We start from the raw sequence: 26,601 nt of genomic DNA on the forward strand, positions 1-26,601 counted from the left end.
AAACAGCTCCATCACATGTCTCAGTGTCATTAAGGCCACAGGTTTGGTTCAGTCACAGTTAACATTTCAATCTACTGATAATCAACACAGACTTCCTCTCAGGATGAACATGGACTTCCTGTCAGGATGAACATGGACTTCCTCTCAGGATGAACATGGACTTCCTGTCAGGATGAACATGGACTTCCTGTCAGGATGAACATGGACTTCCTCTCAGGATGAACATGGACTTCCTGTCAGGATGAACATGGACTTCCTCTCAGGATGAATGAGACTGAACTGGTGTCTACATCTGAGCATGATCTGATATTAAAGGCACCAGCTGACCACGGCCTCCAGGCTGCTGTTCACAAAAAAACACACTCAATATATCAAAAAGAGATAGAAAGGAAGACGGAAGGAGGGAGGAAGGAAGGAGGAAGGAGGGAGGAAAGGAAGACGGTTATACTGTGGTCTGCATTTGACTGTCTCTGAATCTAACCAGTGGGAGGGAGGGAAGGAAGGAAGGAGGGAGGAAGGAAGGAGGAAAGGAAGACGGTTATACTGTGGTCTGCATTTGACTGTCTCTGTATCTAACCAGTGGGAGGGAAGGAAGGAAGGAAGGAGGGAGGAAGGAAGGAGGAAAGGAAGACGGTTATACTGTGGTCTGTATCTAACCAGTGCCGACAGGATGGAAGAAATGTCTTCAACGTCTCTGAAAGACTTAGCTGACAGTTCAGAGCACAACGTCTCACTCTTCCACATCAACTGCTTTTAACTTTGAGTTTTTCAGGTTGTGGATGAGGCACGTTTTATGGTGGTTCAAAAAGACAAACTCCACCAGACAGTTTGTTAGTTTTATACAGAAACCACAATGAATGGACAGTAAAGTATATTCATTAATCACTGACTAGTTCACACAAGAAAGACAACACTCCCTTGGGTCACTGTAAACCCTGTAACCCTAACCCTCTGCATCTCTGAGCTGAGCTTTGTGTCAATCATCAGCTGTTTTTTGTTATTTGAGAGTAAATTGATATTCTTGGTATTAAAGTGGTTTGACTCTCAGAGCTCTGATCTCACTGCTGCCATCAGGTGTTTGGCTGCAGTACAACAAGCTGTCATAACATATAAAGATGGAGATTAGGAGTGTTGATACTACTGATTAATACTCTGGTTATAATATGTTTTACCTTCACCATCACACAAAGTATAGAAGAATAATAAAAAAAAGGTCAACTGCAGAAAAGTTGCTCTGATGTTTTGGGTCTGAATCATCACAGATCAGTGAGGTGCACTCTGAGTGATATGAACACATGAACCTGACTCAGCTGCTGGATGGAGGAGGTGCACTCTGAGTGATATGAACACATGAACCTGACTCAGCTGCTGGATGGAGGAGGTGCACTCTGAGTGATATGAACACATGAACCTGACTCAGCTGCTGGATGGAGGAGGTGCACTCTGAGTGATATGAACACATGAACCTGACTCAGCTGCTGGATGGAGGAGGTGCACTCTGAGTGATATGAACACATGAACCTGACTCAGCTGCTGGATGGAGGAGGTGCACTCTGAGTGATATGAACACATGAACCTGACTCAGCTGCTGGATGGAGGAGGTGCACTCTGAGTGATATGAACACATGAACCTGACTCAGCTGCTGGATGGAGGAGGTGCACTCTGAGTGATATGAACACATGAACCTGACTCAGCTGCTGGATGGAGGAGGTGCACTCTGAGTGATATGAACACATGAACCTGACTCAGCTGCTGGATGGAGGAGGTGCACTCTGAGTGATATGAACACATGAACCTGACTCAGCTGCTGGATGGAGGAGGTGCACTCTGAGTGATATGAACACATGAACCTGACTCAGCTGCTGGATGGAGGAGGTGCACTCTGAGTGATATGAACACATGAACCTGACTCAGCTGCTGGATGGAGGAGGTGCACTCTGAGTGATATGAACACATGAACCTGACTCAGCTGCTGGATGGAGGAGGTGCACTCTGAGTGATATGAACACATGAACCTGACTCAGCTGCTGGGTGGAGGAGGTGCACTCTGAGTGATATGAACACATGAACCTGACTCAGATCAGCCTGGTTGCTCTTTGTGTGAATCACTGAGGACGACACAGCAACATGTTCTGCTAGAGACGCTCCTTCAAAGATTTACTCAGGTTGGTTATTAACAAATGAACACATGATGCACGTGCACATGCTCACATGATGCACGTGCACATGCTCAGATCTGATAGGAGCTGCATGGCTTCATTCACACAGCTGATCGGATCGTTTCCTGCTCCCAGCCCGACTGACTCAGAGCTGGAGAGGGATCAGCAGTGTTTGGTTGTCACAGCAACAACAACTGAGCAAATCTTTTCAGGGGGACAAAGCAAAAATCTGTAATCACGCCGAAGGTCGAAGCCTGTAGGTCCGTCCGAGTTACCATGGAAACGCCCTGAGAAGACAACCGAAAAACAAACTAGCATTAGTTAGCAGTCCCAGCTGTATGATGTCATGTATCCCAAACTGCAGCGCAATGACATGAATCAGCATGTTAAAAGTTAGCGTTTACCTAATTAGACCAGACCATGGTGATGAAGGCGGGGTTAAAAGTTAGCGTTTACCTAATTAGACCAGACCATGGTGATGAAGGCGGGGTTAAAAGTTAGCGTTTACCTAATTAGACCAGACCATGGTGATGAAGGCGGGGTTAAAAGTTAGCGTTTACCTAATTAGTCCAGACCATGGTGATGAAGGCGGGGTTAAAAGTTAGCGTTTACCTAATTAGACCAGACCATGGTGATGAAGGCGGGGTTAAAAGTTAGCGTTTACCTAATTAGACCAGACCATGGTGATGAAGCCGGGGTTAAAAGTTAGCGTTTACCTAATTAGACCAGACCATGGTGATGAAGGCGGGGTTAAAAGTTAGCTTTTACCTAATTAGACCAGACCATGGTGATGAAGGCGGGGTTAAAAGTTAGCGTTTACCTAATTAGACCAGACCATGGTGATGAAGGCGGGGTTAAAAGTTAGCGTTTACCTAATTAGACCAGACCATGGTGATGAAGGCGGGGTTAAAAGTTAGCGTTTACCTAATTAGACCAGACCATGGTGATGAAGGCGGGGTTAAAAGTTAGCGTTTACCTAATTAGACCAGACCATGGTGATGAAGGCGGGGTTTACGTCCACATATCTGTTCCTGGCAGATCTGCGTCTTCTCTTACTGCCACCGCAGGTCTGAGACAAAGTTCAAGACAAAGACACAGATGAAGATTTAGATTTCTGATTTGCTATAATATTAGTGGTCTGCAGCTTCATACAGAAAACATATATATATACCATACAGGAAATATTCATGAAAATATAAATACTTTAGCTGGATTCAATTAAAAGGTAGCTACTGGGATATGAGACCATAGAAATCAGACAGTACTAATCATCTGAAATGTGATCGACCCATCATGAGAACATGCTGACGTGTGTTCAGACTGCAGCTGTTCTGCATGTGTCTGTGGGAGGATTTGGGAAGCGTTGGGGGGGGGGGGGGGGGGCGTACCTTGGCGCAGGTGTTGCCCTTCTTCACACACAGGTTGATTTTGCAGTGCAGGTAGACGTCACCAGACTTCCCAGAGAACTGGAACATGTTGAAGGAGAAGTAGTTGGTCGTTCCCTCTCCGTTGCTCTCCACTTTCACCGTCTTGTCAGCAGAGTCGGGACAGCTGCTCAGAACCAAGAAAACACACCAAACATCAGGAGCTGCATCCAAAGAATCACAGATGCCCCTGAACATCTGGTCTGGGACTCAGTCTGAACTCACTGCTTATCCATACTGGCTCATATTATTCAGTGTTTGCACATTAAAAGCACAATTTAAAAAGGTTATAGATTTGACACATAACCAAAGACATTCACATATATACAGACACACTTGGACCTACATGTACTCATCTACTCATGAATAGAAGTAAACACATGTGAAGGAGAGTTTGGAAGATAAAAGCTTATAAAGATCTCTGAAAAACTCAGTACGTATAATTGAGTCTTCTTCAGTGTTTCTTCATCAACACTTTCCTGGAGCCTAAAGGCTTTTCAGATGTTGGGTCTGCAGGGTCTCACTGAGCTTTTCATGAGAATAGACACACAGTCAAGCAGGTTAACGCCAGGTGCTCTGTGCACGGTAACCATGGAAACGGCTTCTGTGTGCATTACTGCATCCCTGCTGGTACAACTGTATTTTCTTTGTAGGCTATAGCAACATATTAAAATCTATCAGATAACATTAACTACTAACTTTCAAATGAGTTCAGTTAGTAAGCTTGCTCATGTTTACCAGTAACTGTAAAGTGTTTATGTCCCAATAACTATATCAGTCACATATCTCAGTCACAGATAACAAGGATCAGTCTCGTCAGAGGGTTTAAACTGCGTGTCGCGTAGAAAACCACTCAAGACAATTCAACTCAGGCAGCAGGAAGGTGCATCTGTGAGATGAGCTCAACAGTGACAGACAGGACTGTGCCCACTCGCTTCTCATTGGAAATGAATGAATTAGGAGCGTCAATCACTTCCTGTCTGAAAAGGACAAGCACTGGCATAGAGAGCGTTTGATTAGACTTTGCCTGATGTGTCAACACTGGCTGTGGCCACTACACTGTGATGTCTGTTAGGTCATCATCAGAGTGGAGGGAAATGTAGTAGGACCAGACTTTGCTTTCAGGGCTCAGTAAGTGGAATCAAAAAGCAGGTTTCTTAAAGAGTCCCTGCTTCTTCTTCATTTAGAGCTAACACTGGCTTCCACCTCTGTGTCTCTCACCCGCTCTTGATCAGGTCGTATTTCAGCTTCGCAGCGGGTGATTTCTCTTTGGTCGCCCAGCAGGAGTCGGTCACCACGGCGACCAGTGTGTCATCCAGCCCAGCCGTCTTCAGCTCCATCCAGATGGTCTGGTCCAGCAGGATTTCAGTGCTGGATGACACAGCTTGTGTGCGGCTGGCGTCGGTGAAGGCATTCATGGTCAGAGTGTATTCCCAAGGTCCAGATACAATCGTCTGGGTCACAGAGCTGCAACACACACACACACACACACACACACACACACAGCATTATTTATTGTGTAACTGCAGTTAATGAGAATCCTAATAAACTAAACACACTTCAGCTAAAGCCCCCAACAAGTCCAGCCGAGTAAAACTCAACCTGCACATCTTAAATTCAGTTGCAGCACTTTAGATTTACATTCAGCAGCAAACATGAATCTTTATTTTACAGCTGTGAGTCACTTAAACTGTCCACATGAACATGAGTGAATGAATCAAGTCATGTTAAAATGGAAAACTGTTGAATTTGATCCCAAACATTCATGATTCAGCATTTCATAACTCCATTTAAAAAGATCTTAACTTATAAATGATGAGTCATTCATCAAAATGTGAGAATCAATAATTAACTGTTATTGTCAGCTGGTGATTCAGGATCAAACCTGTTGAACACTCACCTGGATTTGATTTTGAAGGACATGGTTTCCTCTTTCGTTTGGTCGTAGTAGCAGGAGAGTTCGATTTTCACTTCATCATGGCGAGTGATCTTGGAGCCAGAGCTGTCCTGAGCAAGGATGTAGTTCTTGAACTTAAAGTCGGGCTGCAGGGTCAGAGGGATACAGACAGTGTTACTGCAGAAACCACACATGGATCACTAACACAAGTTCTGAGAGGCAGAAGGGATCTGACTGAGAGTCCGTTATTAGAGAAGAGATGCCCACCAGGAGCTCTGTCCCACAGGTGTCGCTCTTGAAGTCGAAGGTCACCATGTGGGTCTTTTCGTCGAACCGGCCTGTGCAGGTCTTGTCGTTGAGGTGTAAGACAGAGTAGTCGACGTTCTGTTCCTCCATGAGACAACGAGCCAGGCTGACTGAGGCAGAGTTTTTATCGCAGACGGTCGGCTTGCCTGAACAGCAGGACAGACGAGGACAATGAAACACACATATGTGTAGCACTAAGATTCATACTTTACTAATCAATACGTTTTTGATTCATAATTGATCCACTGTGTAAAAGTGTCTCTAATCTCAACATGGTGTAAATTGTTATATTTAATACCATATTGTGTCATTTCACATGTGAGACAGGTCTCCCTGTTCAATCTTCTTACCAAAAGTTTTTGCCGTTCTGTATTCGGAAGCAAAACTGGGCCGACAGAGGCAGCTGGTTCCACCGCTGGCATCCTCAGCACAGAACTCATCATCACTGCAGAACGTGTCCTGACAGAAGGCCTTGTCAGAGGCTGAAAGATCAAACACAGATCAATACTTACTAGAGTCAGTCAGTGATATAAACAGGAATAACAGCTGTTCACATACTGTCTCCATGTAAATGACAGTGAAGTCTTACAGCAGCTGGCCGATGTCCTCCAGTTCTCCACTTTCTTGTCGAGCAGGCTGCAGGCTTTGACGTAGGCCTGCAGGAACTGGCACTTGAGACCGTCCACCGCCGGGTATTTGCACAGAGTGTCGGTGCAGGCTTTGATGTAGGGATCAGGCTTGATGGAGCTGTGGCAGGAGTCGAAGGGAGCATTCTTCAGGAGATCACACCTGTCATGGGAGACAGAAAGATCAAGTCCAGTCAGACACAAAAATAAGGTCAGTGATAATTAACACGTGTTTGTCATAAAGCTGCTCTGTTATTGGCTTTTATTGCCACTTTTATTGGTTATAGTGTACCGTCTCCTGGCCCGTACGCCCAATTTATATCTGACTTCTCAGAGATTTTATCAAACTTAGTCCTCAGTACTGATAAAGTAATTATAGTAGATGACTTTAATATTCATGTGGACGTTGATAATGAAAGCCTTAGCACTGCATCAGTTCAGGTGTGTCTCTGCTCACCGTTTAGTCATCTCCGTGCATTCAAACTTATTGCCATCAGTCTCCTTGGTCACTTTGTCACAGCTAGGGGGAGACAAAGAGCAGAAGTCAGCAGTGTTTCCCAGGCCTCAGTCCTTCATATTAACACACCAGCACTACTAGTATACATGCAGCCCAGTGATGAGGCAGCAGTCAGTAACCAGGTCTTACTTGTCAGAGCTTAAATCAGCAACCTTCACGTCACTCAGAGTCCGACTGGACTTGCCACATAGACCCGGCATGGTGGTTCCACTTGGTACTGGACAGTTTGAGGAGAGAACATGAGTCAGATGACAGATATGCTAACATTAGCAGCACACCAAAACAAACATGTCTTAAAATGCAACTGAATCAACTCAGGATGAAGTCAGTAGTGTGCTGTACATGGGCTGATCCAACAAAATGAAATTCATCCTCAACAAATGACAAGAAGCACATGAACACCTCAGTAACCAGTAACCAGAGGGAACATGACCACCTCAGTAACCAGAGGGAACATGAACACCTCAGTAACCAGTAACCAGAGGGAACATGACCACCTCAGTAACCAGAGGGAACATGAACACCTCAGTAACCAGAGGGAACATGAACACCTCAGTAACCAGAGGGAACATGAACACCTCAGTAACCAGAGGGAACATGAACACCTCAGTAACCAGAGGGAACATGACCACCTCAGTAACCAGAGGGAACATGACCACCTCAGTAACCAGAGGGAACATGAACACCTCAGTAACCAGAGGGAACATGACCACCTCAGTAACCAGAGGGAACATGACCACCTCAGTAACCAGAGGGAACATGAACACCTCAGTAACCAGAGGGAACATGACCACCTCAGTAACCAGAGGGAACATGACCACCTCAGTAACCAGAGGGAACATGAACACCTCAGTAACCAGAGGGAACATGAACACCTCAGTAACCAGAGGGAACATGAACACCTCAGTAACCAGAGGGAACATGGACACCTCAGTAACCAGAGGGAACATGACCACCTCAGTAACCAGAGGGAACATGACCACCTCAGTAACCAGAGGGAACATGACCACCTCAGTAACCAGAGGGAACATGACCACCTCAGTAACCAGTAACCAGAGGGAACATGACCGCCTCAATAACCAGTAACCAGAGGGAACATGACCACCTCAGTAACCAGAGGGAACATGACCACCTCAGTAACCAGAGGGAACATGACCACCTCAGTAACCAGAGGGAACATGACCACCTCAGTAACCAGAGGGAACATGACCACCTCAGTAACCAGAGGGAACATGACCACCTCAGTAACCAGAGGGAACATGACCACCTCAGTAACCAGAGGGAACATGAACACCTCAGTAACCAGAGGGAACATGGACACCTCAGTAACCAGTAACCAGAGGGAACATGACCACCTCAGTAACCAGAGGGAACATGACCACCTCAGTAACCAGTAACCAGAGGGAACATGACCACCTCAGTAACCAGAGGGAACATGACCACCTCAGTAACCAGAGGGAACATGACCGCCTCAGTAACCAGAGGGAACATGACCACCTCAATAACCAGAGGGAACATGACCACCTCAGTAACCAGAGGGAACATGAACACCTCAGTAACCAGAGGGAACATGACCACCTCAGTAACCAGAGGGAACATGACCACCTCAGTAACCAGAGGGAACATGACCACCTCAGTAACCAGAGGGAACATGACCACCTCAGTAACCAGAGGGAACATGACCACCTCAGTAACCAGAGGGAACATGGACACCTCAGTAACCAGAGGGAACATGACCACCTCAGTAACCAGAGGGAACATGGACACCTCAGTAACCAGAGGGAACATGACCACCTCAGTAACCAGTAACCAGAGGGAACATGACCACCTCAGTAACCAGAGGGAACATGAACACCTCAGTAACCAGAGGGAACATGACCACCTCAGTAACCAGAGGGAACATGGACACCTCAGTAACCAGAGGGAACATGAACACCTCAGTAACCAGAGGGAACATGAACACCTCAGTAACCAGAGGGAACATGACCACCTCAGTAACCAGAGGGAACATGGACACCTCAGTAACCAGAGGGAACATGACCACCTCAGTAACCAGAGGGAACATGAACACCTCAGTAACCAGAGGGAACATGGACACCTCAGTAACCAGTAACCAGAGGGAACATGAACACCTCAGTAACCAGAGGGAACATGAACACCTCAGTAACCAGTAACCAGAGGGAACATGAACACCTCAGTAACCAGAGGGAACATGACCACCTCAGTAACCAGAGGGAACATGAACACCTCAGTAACCAGAGGGAACATGACCACCTCAGTAACCAGAGGGAACATGGACACCTCAGTAACCAGAGGGAACATGACCACCTCAGTAACCAGAGGGAACATGACCACCTCAGTAACCAGAGGGAACATGGACACCTCAGTAACCAGAGGGAACATGACCACCTCAGTAACCAGAGGGAACATGACCACCTCAGTAACCAGTAACCAGAGGGAACATGACCGCCTCAATAACCAGTAACCAGAGGGAACATGACCACCTCAGTAACCAGAGGGAACATGAACACCTCAGTAACCAGAGGGAACATGAACACCTCAGTAACCAGAGGGAACATGACCACCTCAGTAACCAGAGGGAACATGACCACCTCAGTAACCAGAGGGAACATGACCACCTCAGTAACCAGAGGGAACATGAACACCTCAGTAACCAGAGGGAACATGACCACCTCAGTAACCAGAGGGAACATGGACACCTCAGTAACCAGTAACCAGAGGGAACATGAACACCTCAGTAACCAGTAACCAGAGGGAACATGAACACCTCAGTAACCAGTAACCAGAGGGAACATGACCGCCTCAATAACCAGTAACCAGAGGGAACATGACCACCTCAGTAACCAGAGGGAACATGACCACCTCAGTAACCAGAGGGAACATGAACACCTCAGTAACCAGAGGGAACATGACCACCTCAGTAACCAGAGGGAACATGACCACCTCAGTAACCAGAGGGAACATGACCACCTCAGTAACCAGAGGGAACATGACCACCTCAGTAACCAGAGGGAACATGGACACCTCAGTAACCAGAGGGAACATGACCACCTCAGTAACCAGAGGGAACATGACCACCTCAGTAACCAGAGGGAACATGACCACCTCAGTAACCAGAGGGAACATGACCACCTCAGTAACCAGAGGGAACATGACCACCTCAGTAACCAGAGGGAACATGACCACCTCAGTAACCAGAGGGAACATGAACACCTCAGTAACCAGAGGGAACATGAACACCTCAGTAACCAGAGGGAACATGACCACCTCAGTAACCAGAGGGAACATGGACACCTCAGTAACCAGAGGGAACATGAACACCTCAGTAACCAGAGGGAACATGACCACCTCAGTAACCAGAGGGAACATGAACACCTCAGTAACCAGAGGGAACCTCAGTAACCAGAGGGAACATGACCACCTCAGTAACCAGAGGGAACATGACCACCTCAGTAACCAGAGGGAACATGGACACCTCAGTAACCAGAGGGAACATGACCGCCTCAGTAACCAGTAACCAGAGGGAACATGAACACCTCAGTAACCAGAGGGAACATGGACACCTCAGTAACCAGAGGGAACATGACCACCTCAGTAACCAGAGGGAACATGAACACCTCAGTAACCAGAGGGAACATGACCACCTCAGTAACCAGAGGGAACATGGACACCTCAGTAACCAGAGGGAACATGACCACCTCAGTAACCAGAGGGAACATGAACACCTCAGTAACCAGAGGGAACATGACCACCTCAGTAACCAGAGGGAACATGGACACCTCAGTAACCAGTAACCAGAGGGAACATGAACACCTCAGTAACCAGTAACCAGAGGGAACATGACCGCCTCAATAACCAGTAACCAGAGGGAACATGAACACCTCTGACTTCTCTGTGAACTATAATGTCAGATTCTGTTTTTATGTTCATGTCATTTCTAAGTTTAGGCTCATTCCAGATTTGCTGTTTCAACTCTTCTCTGGAGATCTTTGAGAGCTGCTTTTATTCCCTCTGTCAAGAACACATTTTCATTTCACTACAATCAGCTGATCACAGCCAGCCTTACCCCCCCCCCCCCCCAGCCACCAGCAGCGTGTACAACATAGCTAGTGTAAGTTGGTGCCATGCTGAATGTGTTTACTGCAACATACAGTCAAATGATGTGTTGTTCATTAATCAGCATCAGCAGCGTAAAGCAACAGAAGACCTCAGTTTGAAAAATGACTTTTATATGATAATTGTTTATTCTTCTCACACTGAGCCGCCCCCTGTCATCCATGTAGGGTTAGGGGTGAGGGTTAGGGGTTAGGGGTTAGGACTTATGGGTTAGGGTTAGGGGTTAGGACTTATGAGGGACGTGTTTGTCTCTACCTTTCGTGTAGATCTGTGCGGTGTAGCCATCAAAGAAGACAGAGGTGCCTTGTTTGGACTTCATCAGCTTGGCGGTGACCCCAGTTTGGTCCTTAGTGAGCTCCACACCGTGATGCGTCACAGGTTTGCTGCTGAGGGTCAGCTCTTGGCCCTTCAGCTGCATCACAGCAGAGGAACACATGGTCAGGAAGGACAGAGGAAGGAAGGAAGGAAGGAAGGAAGGAAGGACAGAGGAAGGAAGGAAGGGTGATGCGTCACAGGTGTGCTGCTGAGGGTCAGCTCTTGGCCCTTCAGCTGCATCACAGCAGAGGAACACATGATCACACATCACTCACTCACTCAATGCTTCAGTCTTTCTATAAGCTTCATGTGTTTATCAATGACTGATGACGTATTCATGTGTTTATCAATGACTGGTGACGTATTCATGTGTTTATCAATGACTGATGACGTATTCATGTGTTTATCAATGACTGATGACGTATTCATGTGTTTATCAATGACTGATGACGTATTCATGTGTTTATCAATGACTGGTGACGTATTCATGTGTTTATCAATGACTGGTGACGTATTCATGTGTTTATCAATGACTGATGACGTATTCATGTGTTTATCAATGACTGATGACGTATTCATGTGTTTATCAATGACTGGTGACGTATTCATGTGTTTATCAATGACTGGTGACGTATTCATGTGTTTATCAATGACTGGTGACGTATTCATGTGTTTATCAATGACTGGTGACGTATTCATGAATAAAAAATAGATTTGTGGTTCAGAAGTTTGGTTTAGAGACTAATGAGAGGAAACTGTGAAGGGTCAGAATATGAACAGTATGTAAAGGTTCAAATGTACTACGGCTGTGAGCTGTGTGTGTACCATGGTGTTACACTGGGAGGAAATGAACTCAGTGTGTGTGTACCATGGTGTTACACTGGGAGGAAATGAACTCAGTGTGTGTACCATGGTGTTACACTGGGAGGAAATGAACTCAGTGTGTGTACCATGGTGTTACACTGGGAGGAAATGAACTCAGTGTGTGTACCATGGTGTTACACTGGGAGGAAATGAACCCAGTGTGTGTACCATGGTGTTACACTGGGAGGAAATGAACCCAGTGTGTGTACCATGGTGTTACACTGGGAGGAAATGAACTCAGTGTGTGTGTACCATGGTGTTACACTGGGAGGAAATGAACCCAGTGTGTGTACCATGGTGTTACACTGGGAGGAAATGAACTCAGTGTGTGTACCATGGTGTTACACTGGGAGGAAATGAACCCAGTGTGTGTACCATGGTGTTACACTGGGAGGAAATGAACTCAGTGTGTGTGTACCATGGTGTTACACTGGGAGGAAATGAACTCAGTGTGTGTACCATGGTGTTACACTGGGAGGAAATGAACTCAGTGTGTGTACCATGGTGTTACACTGGGAGGAAATGAACACCGTGTGTGTGTACCATGGTGTTACACTGGGAGGAAATGAACTCAGTGTATGTACCATGGTGTTACACTGGGAGGAAATGAACTCAGTGTGTGTACCATGGTGTTACACTGGGAGGAAATGAACCCAGTGTGTGTGTACCATGGTGTTACACTGGGAGGAAATGAACACCGTGTGTGTACCATGGTGTTACACTGGGAGGAAATGAACTCAGTGTGTGTACCATGGTGTTACACTGGGAGGAAATGAACCCAGTGTGTGTACCATGGTGTTGAGGGATTCAGACTAAACAGGAAACATGAACTGATGATTGCTTTTGGCACATTTGGAACATGGCAGCACAAAAATAGAACAACTTCAACAGCAGGAAGTGAACCTGAAGGTAACTCACCGTAACCCTCCCGCCTTGTTCCAGGTGAATCTTAACATTTGCCTCATCCAGCTGCAGGATCACGTGGTCCAAGAAGCTAACGTCTGAGCGATGGCGGTCCTTGAAGACGGCGTGCAGCTTGGCGCCTGTTTCTGACATCAGAGTGTACGCACAGCGATCCGGGACGGAGGCAGACTTACCGGCCACATCGATGACAGTGGAGCCGGTCACCGTGCATACGCCAGGTACCTGAGGCGGCGTCGACGTCACACACCTGACAGAGGGGGGGGGGGGGGGGGGGGGAGGTGGGGGGGGGGGGTAGTATCGTCAGCATGAGGAAACATCTGGAAATGACTGAGGAAGTGGAAACTCTCCAGGAAGTAACATCAAACCAAAGTGATGAATAATAATAATGATAATAATAATAATAATAATGATAATAATAATGATAATAATAATAATAATGATAATAATAATGATAATAATAATAATAATAATAATAATAATATTAATAATAATATTAATAATAATAATAATGATGGTTCAGAATAAACAATGACAGGTTTGTACAGAGAGGACCCTGAGATAGTTAACAAACCCTGAGGGAAACACGATGTTAATGACAGAACTATCCAAAGTACATTAAAGCTGTTAATAAAACCATTAAAAAATCACAATGATCATTTATTTATTTTTAGGGGTGCTGAGATCAAAGTTAGGGTACTTGAACCCTAAAAAGGGTCTAAAATCACAGCTGAATGACACAGAACAAAATGATGACAGAACAGAAAACTGCATTCTCTTAGAAATATAAATCAAATATATTTACAGGCCCTCGCCCTCAACTCAGATATATTATATATATATATTATAACTCATATATTATATATATATATTATAACTCATATATTATATATATATTATAACTCATATATTATATATATATATTATAACTCATATATATTATATATATATATTATAACTCATATATTATATATATATATTATAACTCATATATTATATATATATATATTATAACTCATATATTTTATATATATATTATAACTCATATATATTATATATATATATTATAACTCATATATATTATATATATATATATTATAACTCATATATTATATATATATATTATAACTCATATATTATATATATATATATTATAACTCATATATTATATATATATATATTATAACTCAGATATATTATATATATATATGTATAAATATATTTACAGGCCCTCGCCCTCAACTCAGATATATTTTATATATATATTATAACTCATATATTATATATATATATTATAACTCATATATTATATATATATTATAACTCATATATTATATATATATATTATAACTCATATATTATATATATATTATAACTCATATATTATATATATATATTATAACTCATATATATTATATATATATATTATAACTCATATATTATATATATATATGTATAAATATATTTACAGGCCCTCGCCCTCGCATTTCTTCCCGGAGCCACACGGAGTAGTTTTGGACACCGCTGAGGCGCTGCACGTTACAGCGGAGCCATCTGAGCCGCATCCTTTCTTCCCTGGTAGAACAACAGCACCTGCAACACAGACACACCGATCACTGAGCCGCATCCCCCTACCCCCCACCCCCTAACCCTCCAACCCCCCTACCCCCTACCCCTACCCCCTACCCCCCAACCCCCTACCCCCCAACCCCCAACCCCTAACCCCTAACCCTAACCCCCAACCCCTACCCCCTAACCCCTACCCCCAACCCCTAACCCCTAACCCTAACCCCCAACCCCTACCCCATAACCCCTACCCCCTAACCCCTACCCCCTAACCCCTACCCCCTAACCCCTAACCCTAACAACAGTATCTGCAACACAGACACACCGATCACTGAGCCGCATCCCCCAACCCCCAACCCCTACCCCCCAACCCCCCTACCCCCCAACCCCTAACCCTAACCCCCTACCCTAACCCCCCAACCCTAACCCCCCAACCCCTAACCCCTACCCCTACCCCCCAACCCCTAACCCTAACCCTAACCCCCTACCCTTTAATAATCACGTCTCTGCTAACCTGAGTGTCTGCAGCCGCTCGCGTCCTTGTAGTTGTAACTGCTTTGCTCCTTAGTCTCCCACGTCGTCACTTTCTTACCACCAACCTGAACTTCAACGCTCTGCAGAGGAGCAACAGCACAGAGGTTACACCACACTGACAGCACAGAGGTTACACCACACTGACAGCACAGAGGTTACACCACACTGACAGCACAGAGGTTACACCACACTGACAGCACAGAGGTTACACCACACTGACAGCACAGAGGTTACACCACACTGACAGCACAGAGGTTACACCACACTGACAGCACAGAGGCACAACACATGAGGCATGTGTGTGTATGTGTGTGTGTGTGTGTGTGTGTGTATGTATATGTGTATGTGTATGTGTGTATGTGTGTGTGTGTGTGTGTGTGTATGTATATGTGTATGTGTATGTGTGTGTATATGTGTGTGTGTGTGTATATGTGTGTGTGTGAGTGTGTGTGTGTGTGTGTGTGTGTGTGTGTGTGTGTGTGTGTAGGTGCATATACTTACCAGAGTATCGAGTGGATAGCTTTTATCCATATAATTACTAACAACTCCTTGGTCACCAAATGTTCTGAACTGAAACACAAACTGTAAACATGAAAAGGAGAAACAGAAATAATTAATAAATAAAATCCTAAATCTTTTAGAAAAGATTTTATTGATTTGATATCAGAGAGATTCAGCTGGACGATGATGAAGCTGGACGATGCTCACATAATCAGTAGAGTCCTTGGAGAATTTAATGCCTGCGAGGCATGTTGCTGTCCCTGTGAGCTGTGACAGCTGTGTATGAACTTCTGATCCTGGAGCTGAGGATCGTTGCACAGTGTACCAGACCCCCTTGTTGACACTTTGATCCACCAGAAGACAGTCGTTGTCCTTCGTGTCGCGTTTGCCTTTGAAACAAACTGAGACTTTGTTTCCGGAGGTGTCGACCTGTTAACATCAGAGATACACAACCAATAAATACCTGTTAACATCAGAGATACACAACCAATAAATACCTGTTAACATCAGAGATACACAACCAATAAATACCTGTTAACATCAGAGATACACAACCAATAAATACCTGTTAACATCAGAGATACACAACCAATAAATACCTGTTAACATCAGAGATACACAACCAATAAATACCTGTTAACATCAGAGATACACAACCAATAAATACCTGTTAACATCAGAGATACACAACCAATAAATGAGTCACGCTGGTGAACGTGAATGTGTTTGTTCTTCTTTCTCTCTCTGGATGTTTGTGTCGTTCAGCTGAAACTATTCTAGTGAGGGTCCTCAGTTACCATGGTAACTGACTGTGTGAACCTAACCCATATTAAAGCATATTAAAGCGTATTAAAGTATATTAAAGTATATTAAAGTATATTAAAGCATATTAAAGCATATTAAAGTATATTAAAGTATATTAAAGCATATTAAAGTATATTAAAGTATATTAAAGCATATTAAAGCATATTAAAGTATATTAAAGCATATTAAAGCATATTAAAGTATATTAAAGTATATTAAAGCTTATTAAAGTGTATTAAAGTATATTAAAGTATATTAAAGCATATTAAAGCATATTAAAGCATATTAAAGTATATTAAAGCATATTAAAGTATATTAAAGTATATTAAAGTATATTAAAGTGTATTAAAGCATATTAAGCTTTTTTAACACAAGACATCGACACGCAAAGAAAAAGAGATTGAGAACATTTTAAAAACACATTGAAGAATACATGCAGACATAGGAACACAGAAAGCATCCAGCAACCCGTCTCACACACAGCTGAACTTATCCAACGTTTGTTTGAGAGTAAAAGTGAAGCTTTGTTCCAGCCAGGACAGACTGAGAGCTGTTAACCCTTTATTGGTTATTTAAATATCCTTCCTTCCTTCTTTCCTTCCTCCGTCCTTCCTTCCTTCCTTTCCTTCCTTCCATCTGTCCTTCCTCCCTCCTTCCTTCTCTCCTCCCTTCCTTCTTTCCTTCCTCCGTCCTTCCTTCCTTCCTTTCCTTACTTCCATCTGTTCTTCCTCCCTCCCTCCTTCTCTCCTCCCTTCCTTCTTTCCTTCCTCCATCCCCTTTCTTCTTCCTTCCTTCCTTCTTTCTTCCCTTCCTCCCTCCCTCCTTCTGTCTTTCTTTCCTCCCCCATACCTTCCTTCCTTCCTTCTTTCCTCCGTCCTTCCTTCCTTTCCTTCCTTCCTCCCTCCTTCCCTTTCTTCTTTCCTTCCATCCTTCCTTCTTTCCTTCCTTTCAATGAGTGTCCTATAAAGGGTTAAACAGGAAGATTCATCTTACTTACATACACATTCTGGTATTCTTTTCCAAAGAATTTAAAGGGACACGCTTTGATGTCTATTTCAGTGCTGGTGGTTGTAAAAGGAGTTGCTTGTCCTGTTGAAATGGAGACATGATGAGAGTCGGTTAGTGAAGTGAAGTCAGTCAGCAGGTTGGACCACAGGTAAAAACTGCATAGACTAATGTTAAAGAACAAAGAGCTCTGAGGAGCCTCAGCAGCCATGTAGACTCACAGATCAACATTTTAGATCCATAATCACAAACAAGCTGACTCAAAGTTCAGTAACAAGTCAGCTGGACAATGGCCTTCCTGCCTCAGTTCAAATCATTCTTCCTGTTGCTCCTCAGAGTGTCAGATCATCTGATATCAGTCAGGTCTGCTGACCCTAAACTCATGTTGTACATCTCAACTTTCTTATTTGGTCTTTCCTCGCTTCTCGACCCTCACTGGAATCCAAAGTTGTTCCGATCCATCACAACATAACTGGACAGGCAGATTACAGATTCAAGTCAAATTCATCACTCCCATATTTTTATTTTATGATTCACCGTCTAGTTAAAAACCTGTGTTAGTTATCGGTCTGATCAACAAAAGAAGCATAAAGAACTTTCTACATTTATTCAGAATGTGTCTTCATGTGATCTGTTATTTATAACTATAAGTTAACTATATTTATAGTTATATCAGTTAACTTGAATTATAGGTGAATGAAAGTCATCAAGAAACACATTTTAACACATTTGTATTTTAACATTATTTATCATCATTTCAGTCACACGTAGGGTTGTTAGACTATAACAGGGAACTTAAATGTTAGAAAAAACATCTTGTAGCTTAATCTTGGTTAAATTAACCAGATTTAATGTAAATCCAGTGTAATGCATGCACACATTGATTTTACTCTACATTCATGTTTTTGTTGTTCAATGAAAGAATTGATGAACCCTTACGCCTCACTTAAAAAAGGTTGCTTTGAGTTCATTAGGGACAAAAATGTCAGCGTAAAAAACATCAATGAAATATTATTCATTATTTTCTACGTTCTATTAATTATTTTTTTAAACAAACATCAGTCCTGATAATAAATATCAAATATTCATTTTATTCATCATAAATTCCCTTTTAATTAGTAATGAAAGTCTAAAGTGTCAGGTAGGAATAGAGAGGTCATTAGTTGTCCCTGTGTTATTTTAATGGGGAAAAATAAAATATGTATACAGTCTTAAACAAACATTTAAAATGTTTAGTTTCATTGAAATACACCAAGCTAACAATCTCCTGCACCAAGAGAACATAAACAGGAACAATCATTCCATTAATATTGTTCATTTTCAGCTCTCTGACTGCTCTGAGCTTCACATCTGAAGGAGTCTGACCCTTGTTTGTCTTCCTGACAAAGTTCCTGCTCATTTTGTTCTCTTAAAAGAAAGAAAGAACTAGATATATCACATTATAACCAACCCCGAAGACAATGTGACAAGCTTCCCAACTGGGATTTTTCTCTACCAGCAAAGTTAAAAACCACATGTTTTGGTGTAGCTAAGAAAAAAACCTCCCTAACTATCGCTCTCTCTTCATACTTTTTAATGATAATGATGTTTTATTATAAACTCTTTGTGTAAGAGAAGAGAAACACTGAAGAGTTGATATTTACATTTTCACATGAAAACCACTAAAGGTCCGCTCACCTCAGTGTCAAGCAGTTTACTCCAGAAATGATCTCTGAAGTAACATCTCAACTAAATTCTGAAACTTTCCGTCCCGAAACTTTTTAACAGCGCCCTCTAGGGCCCGAGATCTGATGAATGTGACAGCCAAGCCCGTTCTCCCCTACACAGAATGAATACACAGTATAAGTCATGTGTGTTCTTACCTGACACATGGCTGACTGTAGCCAGGGAGACCAGCAGCAGGAGGAAGAGGACCATCCTGAAGGAGATCAATCAGCTGACAGAGAGCTGGAGGACACACAGTCACATATCTCTGACATCAGTTGAGTTGACTTTATTTCAGAGTGAGTGTCACAGTGGGAAAAGATCCCATTTCCATCACACATGACATAAATACACAGCACAGCAATCCTTCAGTCTGTCTCTGTATGTCCAAACAGGACATTTATTAAAAATAGATACAGTAAATACAACTGAGATACAGCTGAAGCATGACAAAAAGAAATACATATAATAAATAGTGGATTAGAGTGGGAGCTTGATCCTTTTTACTGGTTACTGCTTTCAGAGAATCAATGTGATGACATCATTCAACTAAACACTGCTCTGAAGTTTGAGGGAGATTTGGAAATGCTGACGTGTGTATGTGCAATTTATTTACTATATAATTGAATGAATTGTGTCTTTTGCAGCGAGTAGATTCAAGGTCTTTGTTACTTAGCTTCATGCTGTCATCTGAATCACAGAAATATTATCTGTCCAAAGCTTAAGCAAATGTTCTCAGTTATATAATAAGAACATTAGCTACTTTTATTCTCTCTTATATTAACCCTTAAACAGGCAGCGTGCACCAGGAGATACAGACTCCTTAACACCTGTTTCAGACCACGATTGGTTAAGATGGTTATTTAATTGTATGTGTCTTGAATTGGGACGACTAGATTGGTAGAATTGAAGCTTGTAGTTGGTTTATACTTTGATAGAAATGATAAAACTAGTATGTGTGATATGAATGAGCAGAGAAATCAAGTATCATGTATAAAGCATTCAGTTGTTTACCATTATGACCATTTTATACCTTAATAGGGACAATGGAGGAGATACGACTCCAAAATATACAAAATATTTTAAAAGTAGATTTGTGGAAATGTTTTATTTTGGTGCACATGAGATAACTAGCATTTTAGTTTTCTCATCTCATTTTCCACTCTTGCCTGTTAAAGGGTTAAATGTACAGCTTTGATCACTGTCAGTAAACCTGCCAATAAATAACACTAGTCCTTTTACTTTGCTGGGTTAGGGTTAGTAAAGTAATACCTTCTGTCTTATGATTGAGCTCTTTCTTGTGCACTCTATGTCCTTTTAATGATGTTAAAGCTAATTCATTATTTTATATTTAATGCTCTATCCTAGTATTGTATTTCTCTCTCTTCCTTTTTTTCTGTACGTTGTTTTTATTTTTATTATTATTTATGCCAACTTGCCATAAACACAAACATAGGTGCATATTTAGTTAATGTCAAGATGTCATGACAAAGACAACTTCTGGTCATGTCCCTTTGATTAATGTCAAGATGTCATAATCGAGACAACCCGAACCATGTCAACTTGTCATTACGAACACCAAATGACACTTAACCCTTAAACAGGCAAGAGTGGAAAATGAGAAAACTAAGATGTTATCTCATGTGCACCAAAATAAAACATTTCCACAAATCTACTTTTAAAATATTTTGTATATTTTGGAGTCGTATCTCCTCCATTGTCCCTATTAAGGTATAAAATGGTCATAATGGTAAACAACTGAATGCTTTATACATGATACTTGATTTCTCTGCTCATTCATATCACACATACTAGTTTTATCATTTCTATCAAAGTATAAACCAACCACAAGCTTCAATTCTACCAATCTAGTCGTCCCAATTCAAGGCACATACAATTAAATAACCATCTTAACCAATCGTGGTCTGAAACAGGTGTTAAGGAGTCTGTATCTCCTGGTGCACGCTGCCTGTTTAAGGGTTAATGACAACAGGCGTGAACGTTAATGCCATTGGCATAATGTTTCTGACGCGTTCATGTCTGTGTCATGTCACTCTTATGACCCTCAAGTAAAGTGTTACCACCACATTTAGACAGCCCTCTTGTAGTGTATTTTCTGCTACAGATTTATATTACTCTAATACTAAAAGTTCTGCTTCCTTTAAAAGGCCTTAGTATGAACCTTTGTTCATAACAGCCAGAGTCTTCATATAAAAACTGGCTCCAACCAGAATAATGGTCATTAATATCTGGGAGATGTCAAACAGGAAAGGCATTGGAACTTGAATATAAACAACTATAGATTGTGTCCTTTTAAGGATGAAAGCAGAGTGCTCTTGGGAAGATGTATACATGTATGGGGTGTAACTTCAGTATAAAAGATCGTACACGAAGGCAGAAGACAGAGACAGAAGGAAGGCTCCATTGGACTCGGGACACCATTAATTCAGCAACCTCAAATTGATAAAGTTCTGTCTCCACTGACCTAGGCAGGGCTCTGATTGACTGGTAATACCTAGGCAGGGCTCTGATTGACTGGTAATACCTAGGCAGGGCTCTGATTGACTGGTAATACCTAGGCAGGGCTCTGATTGACTGGTAATACCTAGGCAGGGCTCTGATTGACTGGTAATACCAAGGCAGGGCTCTGATTGACTGGTAATACCTAGGCAGGGCTCTGATTGACTGGTAATACCTAGGCAGGGCTCTGATTGACTGGTAATACCTAGGCAGGGCTCTGATTGACTGGTAATACCTAGGCAGGGCTCTGATTGACTGGTAATACCTAGGCAGGGCTCTGATTGACTGGTAATACCTAGGCAGGGCTCTGATTGACTGGTAATACCTAGGCAGGGCTCTGATTGACTGGTAATACCTAGGCAGGGCTCTGATTGACTGGTAATACCTAGGCAGGGCTCTGATTGACTGGTAATATCTAGGCAGGGCTCTGATTGACTGGTAATACCTAGGCAGGGCTCTGATTGACTGGTAATACCTAGGCAGGGCTCTGATTGACTGGTAATACCTAGGCAGGGCTCTGATTGACTGGTAATACCTAGGCAGGGCTCTGATTGACTGGTAATACCTAGGCAGGGCTCTGATTGACTGGTAATACCTCGGCAGGGCTCTGATTGACTGATAATACCTAGGCAGGGCTCTGATTGACTGGTAATACCTAGGCAGGGCTCTGATTGACTGGTGATACCTCGGCAGGGCTCTGATTGACTGGTAATAAAGAAAACTAAAAAGAACTTCGACTTGGTTTTTAATCTACTCTTCTCACTCAGAGGGGTGGTCTATAATTTACCACACTATCTACACACACAATGATTTTAGTGCAAAGAGTTAAAAAAGGAGAAAATGGATCATTCAATTGGAAAATAGTAAAAACTTGTATTTTGAAGTCAGGGCATCAGTTTGAAAGTCCTCTAAAACAGAATGCATGAATGTATGCTGTAGTAACTATGGACTCAACATTGAAAGCCCTTCTAGGTCCCTGGTGAGGCTCGAGGGTTAACGATGCGATGGGTAGAGCCATCAGTTCAGAGAGACAGAGATGAGTGGTCAGGGTGTCTTACCTTCTGGAGGATTTCCGACCAATCTGGAGGAGAATGTCTTGTGAGGCTTCGTCACCTACAATGTTTCTATGTCTCCGAGCAGGCGACATATATACAGACAGGGCAGACTGGTGTCACGGGGTTCAGGGTTTGAGGGCGGGTCGTATTTAACGTCATTTTCATACAATGTTAAAGGATATTCATTTTTTTGACATTTTGACAGAACACGCTGCCGCACCTCATCCATCAAAGCTCAGAGAATTTGATGCTGCTCTGCTGCATTCCTCGCAGGTGTCATGGAGTCGGTTCCAGCTTTGAGAAAAACAAGAAACTGTTATGCAAGTAGTTCTTTACGTAACCAGCCAACATATCATCTAACCCTGACCCTTTCCAAGAGTCCTGATTGGCTTTTTGATGAGTTTGAGTTAACAGTGTCCAGGAAGAGAAGCGTGAAGGCTCAGAACACTTTACACACAGTTTGGTTCATATGGTCACATGTTGAGCTTCGGTCCTGTGGCAGTAAATCTGCTCGATTACTTAACTTCAGTCTTCATCTTAAAATATGAGACAGAGAACAGAAGTCATCAAACAGCCAACTGGGATCTTTATTCAGCAACAGATACAAACAGCAACGAACGGCAAAGCAGCCCCGAAGCCCGAAGCCCCCCGAGGCCCCCCGAGGCCCCGAGGCCCCCCCGAGGTCCCCCGAAGCCCGAAGCCCCCCGAGGCCCCTTACAGACCCTTTATACCATTGGTTGCGTGTGGTGTCGTGTGTCATCGTGTGAGTGCACCAGGTCAAGTTGGCATGTTCAGGCTAATATTCAGTTCCTGGAACTCTATTCTTAAATTATGGTGACCAAGATCTCATGGACATGGAGAAACCCTAACCCTAACCCCTAACCCTAACCCCTAACCCTAACTCCTTACAGGGAGCTGATGGAATAAACATGGTAAGGCCTGTTGAGAAATCTACTAACCTTTAACCTCTACTGGTGTCTTCCTCATTCTCCTTTCTGATACACACATGTAGGATCTGCTCCTACATGACAGTAACCATGCTCATTATAAGGCTGCATTTAAAACATTCAACTTCAGATCTCTTTCCCATCATCTGGATTATTCACACGACACTAAAGAGTAGTTCCAGATTTAGGCCAGTTGTACCAACTATTATTATTATAACTACTTTCTGAAGGTTTCTTCTTCATTTGCATCTGAATCAAATATGGTATGATCCTATGGCGTGACACTTAGTTGCAAGGACTCTTCAAAGTACCAACCCTAATCATGACACTTGGAAACCTGCCAAGAATGTAAATGCTACTTCAACTGAGCCCCATTATGAGACACGTGGTGAGGCGATGAGTGTTCAAACCCACCCTCAGGTCACATTCCTACTAACTTATGTGATTAGCTCAATATGCAAATATCTTTATAACAATGGCGTCCTGACTTCTGGCTTTGTTGTCTTTTTGCTGCAGGGCCTCTTAGCCGGTGAATCCAGTTCTGACTCCTGAATGCATCACGAGGCTTCAAACAGGTCATACAGTGTGTGTGTGTGTGAGTGAGTGTGTGTGTGTGTGTTTGTGTGTTTGTGTGTGTGTGTGTGTGTGTGTGTGTGTGTGTCCCTCATGCAAACCAAACCTCCACACAGAGAGACCAGCTGCACACACAAAGATTAATAATATAATATTAAACTTAAATGCAACATTTCAATCAGATAGACTTCATCAGGCATTAGCTCTGCTGTGTGTGTGTGTGTGTGTGTGTGTGTGTGTGTGTGTGGGGGGGGGGTAATATAAAACATATTGTTCTTAAATGATGACAGTTAACATTAAATGACATGAATAATGGTTGTGATCAGTGTTGGTGTGCTTGGACGTTACGCATCGTGCACAGAGACGGTTCTGGCTAGTTTTGCCCCCCCCTGGCTTTCTCCCCCTCCCCCCCCCGTCCTCTTCCTCTTATCCTGGTCGGGTCTCGGGGGGGCAGCAGCCTAAGCAGGAAGCCCAGACTTCCCTCTCCCCAGCCACTTCGTCCAGCTCTTCCCGGGGGATCCCGAGGCGTTCCCAGGCCAGCCGAGAGACATAGTCTCTCCAGCGTGTCCTGGGTCTCCTACCGGTGGGACGGGCCCTGAACACCTCACCAGGGAGGCGTCCGGGAGGCATCCTGACTAGATGCCCGAGCCTCCTCATCTGGCTCCTCTCAACGTGGAGGAGCAGCGGGTCTACTCCGAGCTCCTCCCGGATAACTGAGCTTCTCACCCTATCTCTAAGGGAGAGCCCAGCCAGACTACGGACCCTAACCCTAACCCCATCTCTAAGGGAGAGCCCAGCCAGCCTACGGACCCTAACCCTAACCCCATCTCTAAGGGAGAGCCCAGCCAGCCTACGGACCCTAACCCTAACCCCATCTCTAAGGGAGAGCCCAGCCAGCCTACGGACCCTAACCCTAACCCCATCTCTAAGGGAGAGCCCAGCCAGCCTACGGACCCTAACCCTAACCCCATCTCTAAGGGAGAGCCCAGCCAGCCTACGGACCCTAACCCTAACCCCATCTCTAAGGGAGAGCCCAGCCAGCCTACGGACCCTAACCCTAACCCCATCTCTAAGGGAGAGCCCAGCCAGCCTACGGACCCTAACCCTAACCCCATCTCTAAGGGAGAGCCCAGCCAGCCTACGGACCCTAACCCTAACCCCATCTCTAAGGGAGAGCCCAGCCAGCCGATAGTTAATATAATTGATTTTGTTCTCTTGGTGGGTTTTGGAGAGATTGTGGAGGTGTTGGATTGTGAGGTGGCAGGTTTCTCTGGTGTTCCTCAGGGGGGTCTGTCTCTGGGCAGAGGCTGTTACAGAGGAAGGGTCTGTGGTTATAGGAGTCAGGGTCAGCTTGTGAAGCGTAATGGACCTTTGGATCATGTGTAGAGAGAGAGGGAAGTGTCCCAGCTCTGCTCTACATGCATGATTTGGACACTTTAATGGACCTTGAGGACTGAAGATGACATTAGTCTGTGTGTGTTGTGTCCCACGAGGTGTCTCTGTGTCATTAGAGAGCCTCACACTTCACTTCCATACAGAAATATGAGTTTTATTATACTGTCAAATCATTTTAGCCAAATTGTAAATCGGAGGTTTGAATTTATATATTGAGCTTTTGATGCTATCGTAAACCCTCTCTCTCTCTGTCTCTCTCTCTCTCTGTCTCTCTCTCTCTCTGTCTCTCTCTCTCTCTCTGTCTCTCTCTCTCCCTCTCTCTCTCTGTCTCTCTCTCTCTGTCTCTCTCTCTCTCTCTGTCTCTCTGCCTGTCTCTCTCTCTCTCTCTCTCTCTCTCTCTCTCTGTCTCTCTGTCTCTCTCTCTCTCTGTCTCTCTCTCTCTCTGTCTCTCTCTCTCTCTCTCTCTCTCTTAGCTTTAGGTGTGGCGTTAGCTTTGATTGACAAGTGCTCATGGAAACAATAACTGGGATCCATGATGAGACGTGTGGTGATGTGATGAGTGTGACAGGTTATAATCATTCAGGTATCTGAGTCACATTCCTACTAACTTTAGATGATTAGCTCATTATGCAAATTCTTCTTTTCAACAATGGCGTCCTGACTTCTGGCTTTGATGTCTTTTTGCTGCAGGGCCTCTTAGCGTGTGAATCCAGTTCTGACTCCTGAATGCATCACGAGGCTTCAAACAGGTCATACAGTGTGTCTGTGTGTGTGTGTGTGTGTCTGTCTGTCTGTGTGTGTGTGTGTGTGTGTGTGTGTGTGTGTGTGTG

General features: G+C 43.7%; 1 protein-coding gene across 1 annotated transcript; it reads right to left on the minus strand.

Annotated features, from left to right (window-relative positions):
• Positions 1-286: 286 nt before the first annotated feature.
• LOC128374504 (uncharacterized) lies at positions 287-19,494 on the minus strand. Its single transcript, XM_053334773.1, has 17 exons — positions 19,440-19,494; positions 17,570-17,661; positions 15,976-16,197; positions 15,248-15,347; positions 14,637-14,760; positions 13,165-13,417; positions 11,323-11,479; positions 7,060-7,147; positions 6,871-6,933; positions 6,377-6,576; positions 6,138-6,269; positions 5,749-5,933; positions 5,485-5,615; positions 4,806-5,051; positions 3,549-3,711; positions 3,152-3,229; positions 287-343 (listed from the first exon to the last, which is right to left on the minus strand). Exons 1-17 carry the CDS (start codon positions 19,492-19,494, stop codon positions 287-289), a joined length of 2,346 nt encoding a protein of 781 aa, XP_053190748.1.
• Between the last annotated feature and the right edge of the window lie 7,107 nt (positions 19,495-26,601).

This window comes from Scomber japonicus, chromosome 15, assembly GCF_027409825.1.
Source record: "Scomber japonicus isolate fScoJap1 chromosome 15, fScoJap1.pri, whole genome shotgun sequence".
Lineage (NCBI taxonomy): Eukaryota > Metazoa > Chordata > Actinopteri > Scombriformes > Scombridae > Scomber > Scomber japonicus.

Coding starts and splice junctions, on each gene's coding strand:
- LOC128374504 (XM_053334773.1), bottom strand. CDS start 19,494: ATGGTCCTCTTCCTCCTGCTGCTGGTCTCCCTGGCTACAGTCAGCCAT. Junction 3,712..4,805: donor TACGACCTGATCAAGAGCGG/GTGAGAGACACA, acceptor GGTTCTGAGCAG/CTGTCCCGACTCTGCTGACA. Junction 344..3,151: donor ACCCCGCCTTCATCACCATG/GTCTGGTCTAAT, acceptor TTTTGTGAACAG/CAGCCTGGAGGCCGTGGTCA.